The sequence below is a fragment of the Schistocerca serialis genome, chromosome 7 (genome assembly GCF_023864345.2).
Source record: "Schistocerca serialis cubense isolate TAMUIC-IGC-003099 chromosome 7, iqSchSeri2.2, whole genome shotgun sequence".
Classification (NCBI taxonomy): Eukaryota; Metazoa; Arthropoda; class Insecta; order Orthoptera; family Acrididae; genus Schistocerca; species Schistocerca serialis.
Window position 1 is genome coordinate 528,545,902 of NC_064644.1, and position 17,344 is coordinate 528,563,245.

Below are 17,344 nucleotides of genomic sequence, written 5' to 3' on the forward strand. Positions count from 1 at the left end.
TGAGTTTTGCCTGCACTGAGTGGAAAAAATGCCTACACACAGGTAATTTGTAATTAATAGTCCAGTTGTTAAGTGACTGTGCAGATACATAGTTGTCACTTTTATTATTAACAATAACTGAAGCATTTATATTAAAACTGATTTAAAGTTGTGTTTACAGACAACACTTCACTGGTCACATAGCCTCCCTTCGTGACCTTCAGCACCCCTGCCATCCTTTCATACCACCACATCACTTGTCTATTGTCTTCCACTTGACTCCTCCTTCTGTTGTCCTTTCTTACAGTTGTATTTCTATATGCAGTAGCTTTTCTGAACTCATTTATTTCATTTAATTGTCCATGAAAGAGAATGTGAGGATGCAGTGTGGGCCCCTGCAGGACTAAAGCAGCATGTGGGCACAGCTGGAAGCTGCAGCCACAGATGACGACAGCAGTGAGGACACCAATGGCAACATCATTGCCACAATCCAGTACCTGGATATCAAGGAATGGCAGCATTCCTGCCAGACACTCTCCACAAGTTTCACATATCATTTCACTCTTACAATTTAGACAGTTCATGACCACCTTAATACACTGGTAATCTGCCTAGTCTGCTGTCAATTCTGACTGTTGGTAGCCTCTCCATCAGATAGTGAGCCATATCTCCATGGTTTGTATTGATAATAAGAAAATGATACATTAATCAATCGTAAAAAAAATAGAATATCATTTCGATAACCAGACCAGGTTTTAGGACAAATGTTCCAATGATTTGTATCTGTGTTCTACAAAAATTTGAGCCTTAATTATTTGATACCTTAATTTCACTTTTGTCAAAACTTCACTGGATTCCCATAGTCATCATTCACATTTAAAAAAAATAGTTCAAAAACATTGAATAAATCCCTTCAAATCCTAAATATTCAAAAGGAGTATCATCGTGTTCAGAAAATTTCAGGGTACAACTTTATCAACACAGATTTTAAAAAAACATGATGGTATTAAAGTGAGTTATCTTGAAATCATATCCTAATTAGTAACTTTTGAACTACAGAAATTTATGGTATATAATTTTTCTGAAAAAGGAACAGCAGGTCCATAAAACAGGCAAGGTTGTTGGTTCTTAGGCTTCAACTTCAACCAGTGCATTTTTGGTCAGCAGTGAATTTGATATGTATTCAAAAAATGATATCTCCTGAAGTAATTAAGTTAAAGCAAAAACAGTTGCCCCAAAATGTTCAGAGTTGGGGAAATTCTGTAGGGTGAACCAGAGCTCCAACAAACTTTGAGGTTGTTCAGGGGTACTGTCTGAGTGTTTTGGTATAACAGACACACTGTCTCTAGCAGCCTGTTACATGGTATTAATGTAATTATAATTTATCCAGTTTCTTACCCATATAACCTTTTTCCTTGTAGTGAAGATCTCTTTACTGAAACAAAGTCCATAATACATAAGCATCCAAATGTGCAACATACAAATAAAACAAAGATTAATGCTGCAACTTTAAGACAAAACAGTGGTATAACAGCCATTGCTGCAGAAACGTCTTGCCATATTTTCTTCATGCCCCTCTCCTGCATTTGTTGGAAGCATATACAAGTTGTAAGTTGGTCAACTCTTCATCAGCAGATGTATTGGTACTTCTGTGTGTGTCACTGTTCACGTATGTCTAATATTGCTACAAAAATAAGTCTGAGACAGAACAGTGCAGCACTGAATGTGAGCCTGAGGCTGAAGAGTGAGGTGGGGCTTACATTGCCACCAGAAAGTACTGTTAATGGATGAAACAAATTCAGTGCCAAACAAAGCACACAGTGCACATCTTCGATGTTGGCAACATTGTGGTGATAATATTTGTATTGCACTAAAAGTGAGAATTTGCAAAGGAAGCAAACAGAATGCAATAATTCTGAAATGAGCTGCTGAAGAGGGGACACTCCTTATGCCAAAATAAGTAAGAGCTAACCCTGAACCACCTCTGAAAGCTTCTCAGCAGAGGACTGGTTCTCGTGTTCGTGTAATAATACTGTATCTGTCTGATGACAGATTTCAACTTGGAGTCAGATGAAGAAAGGTGCTCAGAACAGGCCAGACTGTTTGTATGCTCGTCTTCTTCAAATGTTGTCCATCATTCCAATTCTCTTCCTACCTCTGTGTCTCAAGCAGTATAGGAATTGTCTACACTGAACAATTGGAGAGAGGAATGTTGAAGGAATATGTCCAAGGCAGTATTATTATCTGTAAAAGTGAAATCTCTGTATGGATGAATAATTGACATTCTGCCTTTTTCCCAGCAGAGCAGAGCCAGCAGCAGCAGATGATGCCAAAGTTATACATTAGAGGCACTTTCTATGGGCATCTAATGGAAGTCCTACTTAGTACAGGTGTGTGCATGTGCATTTTGCATATAGCTTGAAACTAGTCAGCCAGTAAATAAACAGCAGCTTTGATAGTAAAACTTTTTTGGAATTTGAAGAACAAAGATTTTTAAATGTTAACTTCTGCAGACAATTTGTCTAATGTCAATGAGACTTCCTGTGTTCTTTTCAGAGTAACTGCATGTGGCAAAATGTCCTATTGCCTTTTTCCTCTTCTATAATGATTTGTGCATTGAAGTCACCTATGAGAACTATCATGTGGTGCTTTGTGTCTTTTCGGGCTTCATTGGTAGACTTTCCTATACGTTTGGTTGTCATTGTTGGTAGACGGCTGTGCCTTTATGATTGCATATCATTATTTGCTGATCTAAATGAGAGTAATGACATTTGCTTCTGTGGGGTGTGCAAAATTTGTTATCAGATCTGTTACACTTCTGCCACAAAAGCTGTCCAGAGCATAGTGACAGTTTCTTCTTTATGGTGAGTTTCCCTTTATAAACGCTATAGGTCTCAGATTGGTAACTTAGATCTAAATTATTTCTGTGAAGAACTGAATTTTGAACCTTCTGTTCAATGTTACTACTATTAGCTTCATACCAATTATGACTATACCAGGTCTCCCAATGGCATTAGTAGTGTCTCCTTAGAAAAATTGGAGTTATTTTATGTGCACTCACTGAGAAGCAGTTTACCAACTACAACATCATAGGTGGTGATCGTAATTATGGTTTTGACATATCAACTGATAAGTGCAGTGTTAGTGAATTGAGAAACCAACTATGACAGTTCAATGTAGTGTGTTAACTATAAACCTACTAGGGAACAACCATGCTTAGACAATATATTTGGCCTTGGGCCCATTTAAAATTAACAGTGTGATGTAACAATGTTTCTCTTTCCTGACCACAAATCAGTGTCCCTAATAAATGCCAACAGAACCAGACTGGTCAATCCTAGTGGTGACCTGGCAAATTAAAAAATGATCCCTAGGCCAATGACAATGGAAAAATTGAGAAGTTCAGGAAAACCCTTGCAGATACCATCATTTCTCTGGCAGAACTGATCTGTAATTGTCTATCAAATGATGAGTCAGATAAGAAATTTCGAATGTTTCTTCAACTTATTTCTGCAAATATTTAATGATGGTATTCCCATTAGGAAATATGAAGTAACAGAGGTTGTAAAAAGGTGTCAAAAATGGAAAGTCTTGTTGTTGTTGTATATACGTAATAGCATCATTACATGATCTTTCATACCACACAGAATTTTAGTGTACCAAATCTCTGTATGTAAGACGGATAAATGATTATTATTAGAAGTCTCAATGTACTTTTTTGCTTCAATAACTGCTTTTTTTTATAAATGCTGAGATGCTTGGAATCTCATAAATAGTGGTGCCAAAGAATCACATAAGATCAAAGTCAATATCTCTTGACAAGACTAATGATTATTTAATTGAATCTATTGAGGAAGTCAGCAGTGACATCAGTAAACTGATGACAGTCCATTGGAACTCTTAAAAACAAATTTATCACAGGATGCCCTACAATAATATTCTCACTGTCTCAATTTTAAGTCATCAATTGTTGCTGATATTAATGGCACGTCTTGCAATTTGCTGAAAAGTCAGTGACTCCATTGACTCACTGCATAAATAAATGTTTATCAGAGGGATACTTTCCAGAGGAGCTGAAATAATTTAGGGTGGTTCCTGTGTGCAAAAATCATGACAGACACTTGTGTCTAGGCAAGAAAGCCTAGACACAATGAGAGGAAGCCAAAAGGCACGCGCTTAAACTCACGCAGGCTGGCGTGAGGTCTGAAACAGGATACGTAATGAATGCTATAAAGAAAAGTACGTAGCTTCTGGAATACTGAACTTTAATCCACATTTGTAGAACATCGCTCTTGATGATACATTAATAGAATCTCAATGTCAATTGAATACGGCGCCTTGCTAGGTCGTAGCAAATGTAGCTGAAGGCTTTGCTAACTATCGTCTCGGCAAATGAGAGCGTATTTGTCAGTGAACTGTAGCTAGCTACGTCGGCTGTACAACTGGGGCGAGTGCCAGTACGTCTCTCTAGACCTGCCATGTGGTAGCGCTTGGTCTGCTATCACTGACAGTGGCAACATGCGGGTCCGACGTATACTAATGAACCGCGGCCGATTTAAAGGCTACCACCTAGCAAGTGTGGTGTCTGGAGGTGACACCACAGACACAACCCTGCAAGTTTCAGACCAATATCAGTATTTCTGGTTGTGGCCAAAATAGAATAAAACATTTATAGCTTATTTTGAAAAACTGTTGCATCTACTGTTGATGGTTTTTTTATAAATCCATATTGTGCTACATTAAATATTCAGACACAATAATTAAATATGTTCAAGTGTTTGAGGAGAAGGGATTTGCTTAGGCCACTTTCTGTGACCTGAGTAAAGCATTTGACTGTGTAGGACGTGACACTTCTCCCTGATGCCATAAAAATTGAGTTTCTGTAGAACAGCCTAAAACTGCTAGTCTTACTACTTGTCTACAATTTTCAAGGTGTGTATTGGCACAGGAAAGTCTATCGAGAAACAAACTAAGGTGGGAGTTCTGCAGGGATCTATATTGTGACCATTTTTGTTTTTGGTAATGATCAATGACCTACCCTTCTTTGTAAGTTCCAGAACAGTGCTATTTGTTGTAGTTTAGGAAAGTAGTGTCATCTGCAATGATCTAAATAAGTTAAAAGATTCTGCTGACAATACACTTGCCCAAATATATTGGTTCAGGTCAAATGGGTTTGTCCTGAATGAGAATAAAACACAAAAAATGGTATTTAGTCTGAAGGACAAAATTCCTTTTAATGATTCTTGTTATATGAAGTTCTTGGGGGTGTATCTATGTGACATTGTCCTGGAAGCAACACACAAAATACATTAGTGTTAAATTAACCGTAGTATAAGTAAGATGGCTTATGAAATGTGTACCGGAAGCTTATGGTAAAAGATCTTATTTTACACTTTTTCAAAGTACCATGTCTTACAGACTCTTCCCTGGGGAAACTCGAGCCATGTTCAAAACATACTACTACTTCAGAAGAAAGCAATCAGTCATTACATGTTCTCAGCATAAAGCACATTGTAAACCTGTATATATACCAAGTGCTAACATACATTAAAAAATCTACATTATGTGAAACATAGAAATAATATTCATGGTCACAACACAAGAAATAATTCCGTACATTTGTCATACCATAGAGTATGAAAATCAATCAATAGCTATGAGATAGTGGGTCACAAACTAATAAGCTTTTGCAGAGGGTATAACACCTTCAGGAGTGTTAATTGAGGAAAACATTAAATAAATGGCTTGTTGCCAACTCCTCCTACGAATGAAAAGAATTTTGTTGACTGCAACATGGAATTGCAAGCTAACAACTGACATGGCCGAACAGTTCCATTTGCTAATGGAATGATTATGTTATATGTATAAAATATTGTATATTGCTGTAAAGGCTTAATGACAGTAAAATTATTCTTATCACCCAAGTGAGTTCTCATCTCCGTACCTGGTTTCATGAAGTCTTAAGAGTGTGTGTTGCCTCTAACATCTATCTATTGTTTATGTTTCCTAGTCTATTTCAGTGGTGTTCAATCCAGCTAGCAGATATTTCTTCTAAGGCCTTACTGGAGAAGTTCTAGGAAGTCTCTATTCTTCTTGACATGATGTTCTAGGCTCTGCACAATCAGGTGGTCAAACTGCATCACTGTTTCCTATGATGGATTATTTGCCTCCTGGAGTACTTCTCCTTTTGGTGTTTACAACCACTTCTGTCAAAAGTAAGTTATGAAAGGGTGTTAATGCCTTTGTGAGATGATTCATCTGTGATTGACTCACCAGATGGGTTTTAACAGGTGACAGTATGAGAACAGATGCCTTCTATAGGTGAACACTTTGGTAGCACATGACTGTAGTCAGCATCTGTCCATTCATGGCCATTGCAAAAATCATAGTTTCTTTTTGCAAGTAAGATGTGATAAGGATTGTGTCCCTTAGTAAAGGCAGAGAGGGTCACAACACAGTGAATCTAGTCGAGCAGGCAACTCACTGTCAGTGAGGTATCATTGTCAGGAGAAAAACTCTACCATATTCATTGCCACCAAGGTTAATATCTTTCTACAGCCTGGAAGCAGTCAATCTTCTTCAAATATTGCAAACCAATTAGCCCTCTCTAATTGCTTACTGAGTGACAAGCTAGTTACTACAGATTGCTCACCTACAACAATACGAGAGAAGGAAAGTTGCCACTCACCATATAGCAGAGGTGCTGAGTCATGATAGGCACAATAAGAAGAGTGACAATCATAGCTTTCAGCCATTAAGGCCTTTGTGTGTGTGTTTTTGTGTGTCTCTACTGCTGACACACACACACACACACACACACACACACACACACACACACACACACACACACACACACACACCTGCAGTCTCAGAGAGCTGAAACTGCACTGAACAGCGGCACCAGTGCATGATGGGCATGGCGACTGGGTGGGTGTAATGAGGAGGCTTGGGCGGGGAGGGATAGTGAAGTGTTGTTGTTTAGACAGAGGGCAGGAGAGAAGGTGCGGAGGGGGTGGGTGGTGGGGGGTGGTGGGTGGGGGGTGGTAAGTAGCGGAAAGGAGAGAAGTAAAAATAAAAAGAAATTAAAAGACTGTGCCCATTCCAGCACTGCACAGCCGTCATTTCACCGCCACACCCAATGTTCCACTCACAAACTGAGTGAGGGGAATAAGACTATCTATATGCCTCCATATGTGCCCCAATTTGTTATGTTGTCTTCACACTTGCTATGCAGAATTTACATTGGTGGTGATAGGATTTTCCTGCAGCCAGCTACATGTGCCGGTTCCTTAAAACTTCTCATCAGTATTTATCAAAAAGAATGCTGTCTTCTCTCTAGAAATTCCCATTAGAGTCCACGGAGCATTTATATAATACTCAAATGTCGATTAGACCTACTGGTAACAACTCTAGTGGTGCACTTCTGAATTACTATCTTCTTCCCTTAATCGAACCAGCATGTAAGAAAGACTCCCCCACCATGTCATTATGTATTGCTTTGCAACATTATACCTAAATGTTTGACATAACCAAGCAAAGCAGCATACCACTAACAATGAATTCGAATATTACACAGTTCTTTTCCTGGTCATCTGCAGTAACTTACATTTTTTTCACATTTAGAGTGAACTGCCATTCTTTACATTAAATAGAACTTGCAACAGTGCCTTCTGCAAGCAGTAAATGATTCTTTCCAATATCCAACAGCATCAACAACAAATTGTAACAGATTGCTGCAAGCTCTGTCAGATTGCCCCAGGTGAAGTGCAATATATACATAGACAATGCTAGAGGTATCATCTCATGAACACTCGCTATCTGGGATGATGTACTGGGTCATATGTCTCGAGGAGTCTTGGCGTCTCTCACATATCTGAGAACCCATTCCATACACTCTTGCCTCTGTCAAAGGCCCAGCCAGGTGTAACATGGCAAGATAGTGCAGATCATGCCACTATGAGTGGCTGGGGCATTCACTGGTGAGGGACACTGTGCAGGAGAGAGTGGCTCACTGTGGAAACTGCCATCAGCACATCAGATGTCCCACTGAGAAGTGGCTGAAACCTTGTCAGCAGCTCACAGATGTGGCACAGTATGACAGACCTGCCTCCTGCCAGTAGTCCCATAGCAGCGAACTGCACAAGTGGGCACAATGCAGTCACTCTGGCCGGCCTGCTGCAAATCTGTATCCCAGACGGCTGGCAAAATATGCTAATGAGCATTTTGATAGTATGGACTGGATGCTGCAGCTTGAGTCCACAGGCCATACTACCAGGCCATGTTCTATCTGGCCAGGTCTTCTTTCTGCAAGGGGGGTGTGTGAGAAATAATTGTGGAAATCTAGGGATATGGAATCTGGTGGTTGCCCTTCATCCACTGCCTGTAGGGTACTGTGCGAGAAAAGGACAAGCAGAGTTGTGCACAAGTGATGGCTTCTAACTTGAAGCTGATGTGTGGACATGAGCTTTCATTCATGAAGAAATTTATCACATTTGAACTTTAGAACATGTTGGAGAATCCTGCAGCAAACTGATATTACATACTTTGGTCTGTAATTTTATGGGTCTTCTTTCACCCTTAATATTTACAGATGTCACCTGCACTTTTTTCTAATCACTGAGGACATTGAGCCTTCACATCCTTCACTAAGAGAGTATGCTGCGTTTGTGGTCCGTGAGTTTACCATAACATAGTTACTGATGTGCACAACTCACTGATTACACATGGTCATTTAAGTCATTTATCTTTTTCACTCACAGTTTTCTGTGTCTTTAAATTGAAGGACATAATTAATGGCCAAAAGCATGTCCATTGACAAGGTGTGCAAACTTTGTTTGCACCATCTTTACTAAAGGCACTGTTTCCCATTGATGAGCTCATATAAATTTGTAGATGTGGAGTGAAACAGTATTTCCTCTTCTGAATTACTTGTTATTCTTTCAGCAGTGTAACTCATGTAAAAACAAAATGCGTGTCACTTCACTTCATGTGACAGAGAGGTGACTGCATAGTGTGGATGTAGACACAAATTATGTTTCTGAATAACATACCTTGCTGCTCAAATTGCTGGAGTGTTTGGCACAGGGTATGTCAAAGTGTAACATGTCTTAAGGCTTTTTTTGTTCTGTTTGCGTATGGTGTGTGGGAAAAATGACTGCTTCTACGCATGCGCGCGCGCGTTATCTGCAGGGGAATGTAGGACATTTTTAGATTCATTAATTATGGTTCTTTAAATTTTGTAAGCAAGCTTTCATGGGCTCTTGATGTTGACATTTCAAGTGCCCGCCATTCCAAGTGCCCCCGCCATTCCAAGTGCCCCCGCCATTCCAAGTGCCCCCGCCATTCCAAGTGCCCCCGCCATTCCAAGTGCCCCCGCCATTCCAAGTGCCCCCGCCATTCCAAGTGCCCCCGCCATTCCAAGTGCCCCCGCCATTCCAAGTGCCCCCGCCATTCCAAGTGCCCCCGCCATTCCAAGTGCCCCCGCCATTCCAAGTGCCCCCGCCATTCCAAGTGCCCCCGCCATTCCAAGTGCCCCCGCCATTCCAAGTGCCCCCGCCATTCCAAGTGCCCCCGCCATTCCAAGTGCCCCCGCCATTCCAAGTGCCCCCGCCATTCCAAGTGCCCCCGCCATTCCAAGTGCCCCCGCCATTCCAAGTGCCCCCGCCATTCCAAGTGCCCCCGCCATTCCAAGTGCCCGCCATTCCAAGTGCCCGCCATTCCAAGTGCCCGCCATTCCAAGTGCCCGCCATTCCAAGTGCCCGCCATTCCAAGTGCCTGCCATTTCAAGTTTTTTAGCATGGTTGTGACACCCTCAGATATTTGAAAGAAACTTGTCACTATTCACGCTGTTCTTAGTATGCATCACAGGTTGTAAACATCGTGAATGACTAATGTCAAGGGTTGTGTACATTAGAAATCGAGGCAGTCTCACCTCTGTGCTGTACTGGCTTCCTTCCTTCATGGTAAAGTTTCAGGAGTACAATGGACCTTAGAATGGTGACACTCAAGTCACTTCCTACTCACCAACTCTTTCTCCTGCGGAAGCATGCAGGAGTGTAAGGCTGGTTCTGACTCTGTACAGTGCACAATCTTGCTGTCACATAGTAGCATAATGGAATGAAAATTGCTGATTGTTAGAATTGTATTGCCTCTAACAAAGGTATGTTTGATGAGACTGTGGATTGTGTATAAAGAAAATTAAGTTGTGTGGTGTATAGCCTTGATAAAGTGCCATAGTTCATTAGTACATGCTTCAGACAAAAGAATTGTCTAATGGAAAAAAGGGGTTATATTTCTGTTTGTTGCTCCTGTTTTCTTGTACTGTCACGACAAATACAGTATTACTGTGTGTGTGTGTGCATGCTTAATTTAATGTCATTGTCAGATATTCTCTGACTGTGCTAGTGACAAAAATGCGGGACTAACATCCACACTAAGTTCTAAGGATGAAAGTATTCGTCTACTTTAAATCGACACTCGTGCTCTGAAAGCAGAACTGAGGTTACTAAAGAAAGAAAATATTGCATTGAAACGTGAAAGTGTTCTGCATGTGAAAAAACTGCGGCATTAGATGGACCTACTTTGGCAAATGCACAGAGTGATACAACTGACAAACAATCAAGAAATTCAGCTGCCATTACGAAAGAAAAAGGAAGTGAAGATACCGAAGAACCAAAAAAATGTAAGTGGATCAGCATAATCTACAAAGAAGACAGAAAGAAGCATTATAATAAGACAAAGTGAATTCTTTATTATAGGTGACTCATTGTTGAAAGCATAGCAGAAATCCAAAAAGTGTTTTTTATAGATGTGGGAACAAATTCACTTCAAAACATCAGTGAGGAAGAAATTTTAAACTATACAAGAAACCTCATCCGACTGGTCAGAAGACTACCTGAATTCCAGAATAATAAGTGGCATTGTGTACAGAACATCTGTGTGTGACAGCTATGTGCAGAGAATGAACGGCAATATTAAAGAACAGTGCAATAGACTAGGAGTCCTTTTCATTGATCCAACAAATTTTAAAGTGCGAAGTGTCTTGGTAAAGATAGTCTATCATCTGGCAAGTACCTATGAACATCTTACTGAATATTTTTGAGCCCAACCTATTCAGATGTAAAATATGAGGGAAACATAAGTAGTGATGGGGGTGAAAAAACTTGTGTAGCATTAAGAAAGACAGAACCAAACCATTATCTGACAGGAAATGTGCTAAAGCCTGTAAGTGATGGTCAATGTATGTATGTTATCCACTGGAATATAGATGGCTTAAACACTGATGCTTCTCACAATAAAAGCTCCAAAAAAGATGAATTGGAAATCATTCTGTCACAATGTGCAAATATTAAAGTTGTTTGTTTATATGAGCACTGGTTTACTAAAGATACAAAATTCTAAACAAAATAGCGAACTTCAGATTACCACCTATCTTTTGCAGAAGAAACAAGTCAAGTGGAGGATCATGTATACTTTTACATAGCAATATAAATTACGAGACCAGAAACTGTTTTAATTATTTAAATGAAGAGTGTGTGTTCGAGAGCTGTTGTGTAGAAATAGTGGACTCACTAGCGGATGTTTAATAACCTCAATATACAGAATCCCAGGGATGACAACAACAGAACTATTCTTATCTAAGTTTCAAATTATACTAGAAGACCTTTGCAGAGAAAGAAGAAGACAGTTGTAATAGCTGCCGATTTTAATATTGATATCACATGTGACAGTAGCCACGCATCACGTTTCACTGACTTAGTATAGAAATATGGTTTCAAATTTAATGTCTTTGCCCATTGTCTCTGATAGATTCAATCACCAACATGCATTGACAACGTTCTAACAAATCATGTATATGAACCTGTGCATAAATTTTGTCAAGATCTAGGTACTTCAGATCATTGTGCATTGTTCATTGAGCTGCCACAGATAGGAACATTTCATGTATGAGAACCCTATGAGCAGGAACTTTAGCAAAGAAAACTTGCTAACATTTAGTAAGAAGCTAAGAGAAAACATGACCCTTTGATTATAGTAACTTGAGTGACAAAAACTTTGAGAAATTTCTAAATAGTTTTCTTGGAGACCTTAATTAAACATTTCCACCTAGACTCTGCAGCAGTAAAGTAACAAATACAGTAAGGTGGATTACCCAGGGCATAAAAATTTCCAGTGTTAAGAAAAGACAACTGCAAAGAGAACTAAAATATCTTTATTATATTTATTTCAGTAAATATGTTAGACTCTATAAAACCATATTAAGAAGAGTTGTCAAGGCAGCAAAACAACTGACAAATAACAGGATAATTTTAAATGATAGAAATAAGACAAAGGCTGTGTGGTCAGTCATTAAATCTGAATTAGGTGTTAAAACTTTTAACCAAGAAATTCCAAAGTTGTCATTGAAGACAATACTATTGTAAATCCAACTCAAATACCAGAGTACTTTAATGAATTCTTTATAAATGTAGCAAAGTCTGATGCAGATGTAACAGATCATCACAAGAAAGTGAATCCCTTTGGCCTAGGCGAAAACTTTGAAAACTTTACAAAATTCTCAAAAGTTTCAGTAGAGAATGTAGAAAATGCTATTCTAACATTAATAAACAAAAAATCTGTATGTTGGGATAGAATATCCACCAGAGTTATTAAAGTGGTACACAACAGAATCGCAAACCCATTAGCTCAGTAAATCAATGTTTTGAAGAGGGCTGTTTCCCAGAGGTACTGAAATATGCTGAAGTCAAACCACTCTTGAAGAAGGGATCAATAGAGATCATGGGACATTATCGTCCTACCTTGATTTTCCCAGTCCTATTTAAAATAATTGAAAAACTTGCTGCTGCAAAAATCCAAAACTTCATTGCAAAATATTCTGTTTAATGCATCGATGGTGTTTTTACCAGCCCGAAAACCAAATTGTGTAGAAAAACAGTTTTATTGAGAAAAAAGTATATCATTAGACAAGAGAAATAAGGTGGCAGAAATTTTCTGCAACCTCACAAAGGCGTTTGTAAACAAGCAATGCATGGTTTACAGAATCAAACTAGAAAAGGATGGCATTAGCCACAGTGCCCCACAATGCCTTAAATCCTACTTATCCAACAGAAAGCAGATAGTTAACATTTCTTCAAATGGCACACATTTTTCTGACTGGAAAAATCTCAGGGTGTTCCACAAGGCTCCATATTAGGTCCAGTCTTATTTCTCCTATGCTAATGACTTACCATTAAATATTTGCTCCCCATCAGTTCTATTTGCAGATGATACTTCTTAGTTGAAGATCAGGACTCAGATATGTTTAGATTCAGCCCATTTAGCTGAAACCAAGTTTATAAGGGAGTGAGGATACTGATCAGATTCGGGAATTTTTTCTAAGACTCAAGTGATGCAGTTCAGAACCAAACCGTCAAAATGTGACCAGACTAAGATTGTACAACAACCAAGGTATAGAAGAAGTTGACTCAGTCAAATTCTTAGGTTTAAATGTAGATAAAAATTTGAGCAGGCAGTCACACATTGAATACCTGGCAAACAAACTGAGCAGCTGTGCATTTGCAATGCAAATATTGTCAACTGCAATTGACATGAACACACGGAAAGTAGCATATACAAGCTACTTCGAATCCATTATTAGGTATGGTATTGTTCTTTGGGGTAAATCGACAAACAGCGCGGATACTAAAAATACAGAAAAATCGTACGAAATAAGCACACTGCAAATCACGAAGAACCATGTTGTTGTTGTTGTTGTTGTTGTTGTTGTTGTTGTCTTCAGTCCTGAGACTGGTTTGATGCAGCTCTCCATGCTACCCTATCCTGTGCAAGCTTCTTCATCTCCCAGTACCTACTGCAACCTACATCCTTCTGAATCTGCTTTGTGTATTCATCTCTTGGTCTCCCTCTACGATTTTTACCCTCCACGCTGCCCTCCAATACTAAATTGGTGATCCCTTGGTGCCTCAAAACATGTCCTACCAACCGATCCCTTCTGGTCAAGTTGTGCCACAAACTCCTCTTCTCCCCAATTCTATTCAATACCCCCTCATTAGTTATATGATCTACCCATCTAATCCTCAGCATTCTTCTGTAGCACCACATTTCAAAAGCTTCTATTCTCTTCTTGTCCAAACTATTTATCGTCCATGTTTCACTTCCATACATGGCTACACTTCATACAAATACTTTCAGAAATGACTTCCTGACACTTAAATCTATACTCGATGTTAACAAATTTCTCTTCTTCAGAAACTCTTTCCTTGCCATTGCTAGTCTACATTTTATATCCTCTCTACTTCGACCATCATCAGTTATTTTGCTCCCCAATTAGCAGAACTCCTTTACTACTCCAAGTGTCTCATTTCCTAATCTAATTCCCTCAGCATCACCCGACTTAACTCGACTACATTCCATTATCCTTGTTTTGCTTTTGTTGATGTTCATCTTATATCCTCCCTTCAAGACACCATCCATTCCGTTCAACTGCTCTTCCAAGTCCTTTGCTGTCTCTGACAGAATTACAATGTCATCGGCGAACCTCAAAGTTTTTATTTCTTTTCCATGGATTTTAATACCTACTCCGAATTTTTCTTTTGTTTCCTTTACTGCTTGCTCAATACACAGATTGAATAACATCGGGGAGAGGCTACAACCCTGTCTTACTCCCTTCCCAACCACTGCTTCCCTTTCATGCCCCTTGATTCTTATAATTGCCATCTGCTTTCTGTACAAATTGTAAATAGCCTTTCGCTCCCCGTATTTTACCCCCGCCACCTTTAGAATTTGAAACAGTATTCCAGTCAACATTGTCAAAAGCTTTCTCTAAGTCCACAAATGCTAGAAATGTAGGTATGCCTTTCCTTAATCTTTCTTCTAAGATAAGTCGTAGGGTCAGTATTGCCTCACGTGTTCCAGTATTTCTAAGGAATCCAAACTGATCTTCCCCGAGGTCGGCTTCTACCAGTTTTTCCATTCGTCTGTAAAGAATTCGTGTTAGTATTTTGCAGCTGTGGCTTATTAAACTGATTGTTCGGTAATTTTCACATCTGTCAACACCTGCTTTCTTTGGGATTGAAATTATTGTATTCTTCTTGAAGTCTGAGGGTATTTCGCCTGTCTCATACATCTTGCTCACCAGATGGTAGAGTTTTGTCAGGACCGGCTCTCCCAAGGCCGTCAGTAGTTCCAATGGAATGTTGTCTACTCCGGGGGCCTTGTTTCGACTCAGGTCTTTCAGTGCTCTGTCAAACTCTTCACGCAGTATCATATCTCCCATTTCATCTTCATCTACATCCTCTTCCATTTCCATAATATTGTCGTCAAGTACATCGCCGTTGTATAGACCCTCTATATACTCCTTCCACCTTTCTGCTTTCCCTTCTTTGCTTAGAACTGGGTTTCCATCTGAGCTCTTGATATTCATACAAGTCGAGCATTTTCTAAGGACTCTCCCAATGAATCTCAACCTGGTACCCGCCTTAACAACGATTTTATATGATCATTCCATTTCAAATCGTTCTGTACGCATACTCCCAGATATTTTACAGAAGTAACTGCTACCAGTGTTTGTTTCGCTATCATATAATCATACAATAAAGGATCCTTCTTTCTATGTATTCGCAATACATTACATTTGTCTATGTTAAGGGTCAGTTGCCACTCCCTGCACCAAGTGCCTATCCGCTGCAGATCTTCCTGCATTTTGCTACAATTTTCTAATGCTGCAACTTCTTTGTATACTACAGCATCATCCGCGAAAATCCGCATGGAACTTCAGACACTATCTACTAGGTCATTTATATATATTGTGAAAAGCAATGGTCCCATAACACTCCCCTGTGTCACGCCAGAGGTTACTTTAACGTCTGTAGACGTCTCTCCATTGATAACAACATGCTGTGTTCTGTTTGCTAAAAACCCTTCAATCCAACCACACAGCTGGTCTGATATTCCGTAGGCTCTTACTTTGTTTATCAGGCAACAGTGCGGAACTGTATCGAACGCCTTCCGGAAGTCAAGAAAAATAACATCTACCTGGGAGCCTGTATCTAAATGTAGTCCATCAACAGAGGAGGTTGCTTACAAAACACTCGTTCGACCTATTCTTGAGTATTGCTCATCAGTGTGGGATCCATACCATATCGGGTTGACGGAGGAGATAGAGAAGATCCAAAGAAGAGCGGCGCGTTTCGTCACAGGGTTATTCGGTAACCGTGATAGCATTACGGAGATGTTTAACAAACTCAAGTGGCAGACTCTGCAAGAGAGGCGCTCTGCATCACGGTGTAGCTTGCTCACCAGGTTTCGAGAGGGTGCATTTCTGGATGAGGTATCGAATATATTGCTTCCCCCTTCTTATACCTCCCGAAGAGATCACGAATGTAAAATTAGAAATTAGAGCGTGCACGGAGGCTTTCAGACAGTCGTTCTTCCCATGAACCATATGCGACTTACAGAGTCGAAAAGTTCGGGTCTGTTTGTTATCAGTAGGTCCAAGATGTTATCTCCACGAGTCGGACTGGAGCGACTGGAACAGAGAAGGGAGGTAATTAGTGGCACATAAAGTGCCCTCCACCACACACCGTTGGGTGGCTTGCGGAGTACAAATGTAGATGTGGAATCATAGCTAACACTAGGTTCAAGAATCATAAAAGTAGGTTGTATACTTGGAAGAATCCTGGAGATGCAGCCGAGGTGGACACTTTCTCTTTGACCCAAATTTCTTGGATACAGCGTTCTTCCTTATAGACAGGACAGTCGCGGGAGGATGCGGCATGGTCACCCTGACAGTTCACACAACGAGGAGACGGAGGTGGACAGTCACCCTCATGGAAATCCCTGCCACAAGTGACACATTTAGCCGCATTGGAACAAGACTGTCGAGTGTGATTGAAACGCTGACACTGGTAACAGCGCGCAGGTGTCGGGATATAGGGGCGAACAGAAATAACCTCATAGACCGCCTTGATGCGCGATGGCAGCTTAACACTATCGAAGGTCAAGAAAAGTGTCCGGGTCGGTACAAGGTCATTGTTGACCTTTTTCATGACCCTATGGACAGCCGTCACGCCCTGCTCAGCGAGGAAAGATTGAATCTCCTCGTCAGTCAGTCCGTCGAGGGAGCTAGTATAGACCACACCACGAGATGAATTCAAAGTTCGGTGAGCCTCCACCCGCACAGGGAACGTGTACAGGAGTGTGGCCCAAAGCAGTTTTTGTGCCTGAAAGGCGCTCTCAGTTTCTAGTAATAAGGTACCGTTACGCAATCTGGTACAAGATTTGACAGATCCGGCTATGGCATCTACACCCTTCTGGATAACGAAAGGGTTGACAGAGGAAAAATCCTTTCCGTCCTCAGATCGAGAAA

The 17,344-nt window shown here is 40.2% G+C and overlaps 1 protein-coding gene across 1 annotated transcript in view; it reads left to right on the forward strand.

The window, feature by feature from the left end:
- Positions 1 to 392: 392 nt before the first annotated feature.
- Positions 393 to 17,344, forward strand: part of LOC126413206 (ribosome-binding protein 1-like) — a 37,695-nt gene continuing 20,743 nt past the window's right edge. The window contains exons 1-2 of the mRNA XM_050083103.1: positions 393 to 435; positions 9,259 to 9,717. Coding sequence (XP_049939060.1) covers positions 393 to 435; positions 9,259 to 9,717 — 502 coding nt within the window. The remainder of the gene's footprint in view (positions 436 to 9,258; positions 9,718 to 17,344) is intronic.